Source organism: Myotis davidii, unplaced genomic scaffold (genome assembly GCF_000327345.1).
Source record: "Myotis davidii unplaced genomic scaffold, ASM32734v1 scaffold1029, whole genome shotgun sequence".
NCBI lineage: Eukaryota > Metazoa > Chordata > Mammalia > Chiroptera > Vespertilionidae > Myotis > Myotis davidii.
In genome coordinates, this window is record NW_006300362.1 from 118963 (window position 1) to 125337 (window position 6375).

The 6375-nt window shown below is 38.8% G+C and overlaps 1 protein-coding gene across 2 annotated transcripts in view; it reads right to left on the reverse strand.

The window, feature by feature from the left end:
* PLSCR4 (phospholipid scramblase 4) overlaps positions 1-6375 on the reverse strand; it is a 51055-nt gene that overhangs the window by 9828 nt on the left and 34852 nt on the right. The window contains exons 5-6 of one of the 2 annotated variants that reach the window (XM_006776637.2): positions 1755-1797; positions 53-279 (exon numbers count right to left, since the gene is read on the reverse strand). The exons of the other annotated variant lie outside the window; for it this stretch is intronic. Coding sequence (XP_006776700.1) covers positions 53-279; positions 1755-1797 — 270 coding nt within the window. The remainder of the gene's footprint in view (positions 1-52; positions 280-1754; positions 1798-6375) is intronic. 2 annotated transcript variants of the gene reach the window in all.

Below are 6375 nucleotides of genomic sequence, written 5' to 3' on the forward strand. Positions count from 1 at the left end.
TGTGAATAGCTGGATCAGAAAGAAATAATGGATTAAACTTCCATTCTCTAACCTCTTGCCTGGTGGAGGGACAACAGAAGCAACAGCAGGTGCATCTGAAGGGTCTCTGCATTGTCATGATTTCTCGGCCCATAAAGTCAGTGACCCGGAGGACAAAGGGCCTTAGTGTCCGGTAAGCATTCCTGGTAAAGTCGTCTGTGTCTTCGGTTACAATGTACACCATCTGGTCCAGGTTGTTTTTAATATCATATTTATTATTAGTTTCAAAACGTGTTATCACTGAAAAATAAAATGAGGAAACCATCTTACATTAGAAGTAGTTAAATGGTTCTCAAAAAGGGGAAGAAGAGATATAAACCTCCAATTATTAAAAACAAATAAAGTTATGGAGATGTAATATACAGTATAGGAAACAGTCAATAATATTGTAATAACTTTGTATGGTAACAGAAGATAACTAAATTTATTCTGGTGATCACATCATAAGGAATATACATATTGAATCACTATGCTGTACAACTGAAACTAATATAATTTACATGTCAACTATCCTATACAATAAAAGAGAAACATGCAAATTGACCTCCACGATACCCACAAGCCACGCCCACCGGCCAATGAATGGTATGCAAATTAACCCAACAAAGATGGTGGGTTAATTTGCATACACAGGCACCAGGCAGCCAGGGGCAGGGCAGGTACTTCCCCATGTTGCCACGGCGATGCTGGGGAAGTTCCTGCCCAAGCGCGGTGCCGGGGAGCTGGGACGGGGTGGCGCATGCAGATGCAGTGGAAGCTCCCGCCCAGCTGGCACATGCACACAGGCACCAGGGAGCCTGGGTTGGGGCAACATGCGTGGAAGCCGGGAAAGCTCCTGCCCCACTGGAGTATGCGTGTGGGCGCCGACAAAGGTTCTTGCTCTGCGGCCACTTGCGCGCATGCTGGCACTAAAAGGCTTGTGTCCCCGGGACAGGCATCCTTGGGAGCCAGGCCACCCCGAGCCTGTAGGCCCGTGCCTAGGCCCGGAGCAGCTAGGGTCCCGGAACATGATAGAGGGTGCATGTCGGGCTGAGGGGACTCCCCCCGCCCCCGTGCATGAATTTTGTGCACTGGGCCCCTAGTACTTTAATAAAAAATAAGTCCTTGTAGGGGCTTAAAGTAGAATAGATTTGATAAAATTTCAGGTAAAATATGTATAATTTATTAGAACGTTAAAATAATTTGTATACCTTATAAGCAAGTAATTTTAAAAATTTGAAACACTTGTTTTAAGAAGTCCAGTGTAAAATAATTTTTAAACCTTTCCCACATAAGCAAAGATTGAAACAATATTCTGAGAGTACTTGAATTCAGAAAACAATTATACAACCATATAAGTGAATAAGACACTGGGCTAGAACTTAGCAGATTTGCAGCTCTGCCACTGATTAGCTAACTATGATGTGCCTGACTAATTTAGATTCTGGCTCCTTATTTTGCTCATCCATGAGGAGTTAGCAAGGAGGAGCTGGGATGGGTAAAGGCAGGGCAGTTGTCCAGATAAAATGTAAATCTTTGCAAAGTCTAAAACTTACATATGATGTATACATATATAAAATCATACAATACTTTCATTAGTTTCCTGAAAAGAGGATATCATTTTCTCTTTGAATCACTAAAAAGTGGTCAATATAAATAAGGACATAGACATTGGATAATGCGCATTTCCACCTGGTTCAAATACTGCCAATCACTACTGAACTAATTATACATACTTTCCAGAGGTTCAAAATGCTGAAGAACATGTATGTTGTCCAACTGTTGGGATAAAAAAAAGCAATTAGGAGAGCTAGAAATAACATTATTAAATCAAATCAGCATTAGAAAAGAAACTGATGAGATAGGTATTAAAATAGATCAATTGATACCAAAATATATTTTTAAAATAGAATGGAATAAAAAATATTTTGATCAAGTGGAATCAGCTTATGTGCACCTGACCAGGTGGTTACTAGAGCTATGGAGATAGAAAAAACACTTTTCTCCAGTTCCACTGTAAAAGACTGGTACACTTGTCTAAAATATCAGAAAATCACCTCCCACCACAGTAACAGAATTAGAAACAGCTGGGCTGATACAGGTTGTCCATAGCTTAGTTCCTACTCAGTGGTCTCTCTAGCATGCCACTCAGACTAGAGGTGCACAGGAACTTCAGGACCTTTTGACAAAGACCAGCCATAGAGAAAGAAATTTTCTCAGTGGCTTAGGGAGAGTGAATCAGCCAGGGTGGATTCTGCTCCATACAGGAGTGTCCAATTTTATAACATTTCCCAGGAACTTTTGAGAGATTAACAAACTGATTTCCACTTACTTGAGCTATTAAACACTAAGAACTTCCCTAGGTGTACACTTTATTTCTGGGAGGGTCTGAGAGGACAGGAAGTATGTGAATGGACAGGATGAGGGCAAAGGAGAGGAAACTTTCTGGGATGGGATCCTTTCAACAGGGAGGTTGAGAATACAATTAAATAAATGTCTAATTTCACTTAGGAAGCACTCTAAAGAGAGACAGTTTAATGGGCCCATTGTCAGTTGCTGGGGTCCAACCCCAGCAGGTCCAGGGGTCCCCAAAGGTGTGGACGGAATCAGCGAAGAAGGAATGACAGAGACAGCATTCAGTTGATCAGCAGCCTAGCCAGGATCTCTAGCCAAGTTCTGGTCAGGATCTCCAGCGAAGTTCTGGTTAGAATCTCCAGCCAGGTTCTGTGTCCATGTTCTCTTGCTAGGTTCTCCAGGTTCTTCAGCCAGCCAGGCACTTGTGTGTGTGAACTCTATTCCAAAGGTTAGGGTGTTTCTTATCTCCATTCCAGGGAGTAAAGATTATGTAGCTTAAGCATGATTGTTCATACTTAAAGAGATTAATTACCTGCCTGGCACTTAGTGAAGGGGTTTTATTCCCTCCCTAACTTCAGGGGAAAATCTCTACCTACGGAAACAACCTTTTTCAGAGAGGTGACCTTGGTTAAAACACATAGCGTCAAGAAGGTGAGCAAACATATTAAGAACAGTATGCCATATACGCCAGGTCCCTTGAAACATATGCTGTGCAGATGTTTCTTCCCTGCAGCGACTGTGTCAAGCAGCAAGGATGGACCGGCTCCCGGCAGTCAGTTATACTTGAGAACATGCTGGCAGAAGAGAAAAAACTCCTTGAGGATGAACTGATTATATCAATACAATTTTAGATAATAAAGATCATTAGACCATTCCAAATCCCTGAGTCCAGAACACTGCCTGAAATGCTACATTTCACCAAATATTTGTTGAATACATTAACGAATGAAAAATACACCAATGTGATTAATAAATAACAATTAAAATTATAACTTGACATGAATGTTTTGTAATGATTGTTTATAGGAGGGTATAGAGGAGTGGTTCCCAACCTTTTTTAGCCAAGCCCCACCTAAGCATCTCTAAAATCCTGATGCACCACTTGTGACATATAATTCTTATTATTCAAAAAAGTGAACTCCTATTCATGTGGAGAAAGCCTAAAAGGCCATTAACTTGGTCTAAACAAGCTTCCAAAGAACATGACATCCATGAAAGAGAAAAATAAAAGAACAAAAGGACAGCTGAAGTACTGAGGAAGAAATCACTAAGAAATTGTTTTAAAAAGTAATATGAAGTGATATGAAAAAATACCAAATAAAGTTTCAAAACATATAATAGAGAACTGAAATGCATAAATATGTGACAATATATATTTATATACTGCATATGAGGCCCCTAGAACCATAAATGCAAAAAACTTCACTGTTAATAACTCATTCTCGAATTGCCCCCCTTAAAAATCAAATTGGTCCCCTATAGGGTGTGTGCCCCACGTTGGGAACCACTGCTATAGAGAGAACATAATCTTTCCTTCATTCAAAACTTTTCTTGTATGAAAACAAAGTCAGGTGAGGGGTTTAAACATGCTTTGAAAATATCAAAAGTGGCCACTAAGGCAGGTCATGGCCCCTTTAAAAATCTAGAAAGTTAAAATCTAGGATTAAGTAAAAATATTCACTGTATGTTAAAAGCATCCACCGCTGAACAAAATTTTCTAAGGAAATGACATCCATTAATGTGAAAGAAGTTTGACCAATAAGATAGTATGGCTGTTAGGAAACAGCTCTCTAACAAACTGGTGCTAACAAACTGGTGGAGTCATGGGCTAAGCCAATACTCTAGAAATAACATAATCCTGCTACTGTGAATGCTACAATCTTGATAGTTCTGATAAAGATTCATGTGATCTGCATATGAGATGGCAGAAAGGGTAGGATAAAGAAAATGATAAAGAAGATGATGGGACAAACACAAATACAAAACAAATAAACAAAAACCAACCAACCAAACAAACAAACAAACAAGAAGATGAAGGGCTCTATGTCTTCTGCTCACATACAAGGTGTTTTATCTAATAAATCCACACAGCTATCATCCATTGGGTGGGCCCTGTGTGCCAAAAATATTAGGCACATTACAAACCTACTCAAGGTTGTAGAGTAAACGGGGAGCAGAGCTAGAATTAAAATCCAGGTTTGTCTGGCTCCAAACCTGTTTTGTTTCTTTTTCTTTTAACTCAAAATATTCCTGAAAGGAAAAACAGAATTCATGAAATATGATAATGTAACATTAGTCAGAGTAATAGAAGAAAATGAGAAAGCTTTTTGTATTTTTAAAATTTAAATTCGTTTTTTTTTAAAGTATTACATGAGTCTCCTTCCCCCCGCCATTGACCTCTCCCATCCCCCAGCACATGCCCTCACCCCTGCCTCTCAGTGTCTGTGTCCATTGGTTATGCTAATATGCATGCATACAAGTCCTTTGGTTGATCTCTTACACCCTCACACCCTGCCTTCCCTTATAGTTTGGACAATGTGTTCGATGCTTCTATGTCACTGGTTCTATTTTCATTCATCAGTTTATGTTGTTCATTATATTCCATATATGAGTGACATCATGTGATATTTATCTTTCTCTGACTTATTTCGCTTAGCATAATGCTCTCCAGTTCCATCCATAATGTTGCAAATGGTAAGAATTCCTTTTTTACAGCAGCATAGTACTCCATTGTGTAGATGTACCAGTTTTCTAATCCACTCATCTGTTGATGGGCACTTAGGCTGGAGAAACTGTTTTTTTAATTTTTTTAAAAATATATTTTATTGATTTTTTACAGAGAGGAAGGGAGAGGGATAGAGAGTTAAAAACATTGATGAGAGAGAAACATCGATCAGCTGCCTCTTGCACACCTCCTATTGGGGATGTGCCCACAACCAAGGTACATGCCCTTGACCGGAATCGAACCTGGGACCCTTCAGTCTGCAGGCCAACGCTCTATCCACTGAGCCAAACCGGTCAGGGCTATTTTTTTTTAATATTTAAGTGAACAATATTGAAGCTATATATTTTCAAAAGAGAAATGACTCCAGATCTATGATTTCCAAGGACAATTTGAGTTATTTATCCGGTATAATAAAAGGCTTTCCAAAATTGAGTAACTTATACATATTTTATAAGGTTCTAATCTAAAATAATACAGTGGTAGTTTACTCTAGCACTTTACCTGAATGACTGACTTTGCATTTTGTCATTATTTTGTCAAAACAACAACTTAATAAGAATTTTGGCTCATTTAACCCCCCGAGTGCTGGGGAGCACGATCGCGCTCCTCCTGTCTTTCGCCAAAAGTGCCAGGAGCACTATCAAAGGTTTGAAATAGCTTCCAGTTCTAGGTCTGCTTTTATTAGTGATGATGATATTGCTAAATATGTCAATGTAGTAAAGGTTTCCTTAAGTTTTTGAATATGTAACTTCATTTACTTGTGATTCATAATTTTTTTTCCTAAACTGCTGTAAAATCAGCAAAAATGCCTTGGCAATTTTAGCATAGTTCCTAGGATATTGGTTGGTACTCAAAGGGTTAAAATCCAAATTTTCCTGATCCAACAGTATTGACTTGCAATACATTGTAGCCATGGTTTCAATGCAAAGGATTATCAAAGTCTTTCTCATTATATAAAACTGAAAAGAAAAGATATCTACTTAAAGGAGTATTTATTTATTTATTTATTATTTAATTTTTAATTTTTTATTACAAAGGGTATTACATATGTGTCCATTTTTCCCCCCGCCCTAGACAGTCCCCTAGGCTCCCCTATCCCCCAGTGTCTTATGTCCATTGGTTATGCTTATATGCATGCATACAAGTCCTTTGGTTGATCTCTTACCCCCCTACCTCCTGCCTCCCAACCCTCCCACCACCAAATTTTTTTAAAAGTTGTAACATATTTCAGTCACACAGAACCGTCTGTATATATATTATATATGCATGTACTCACA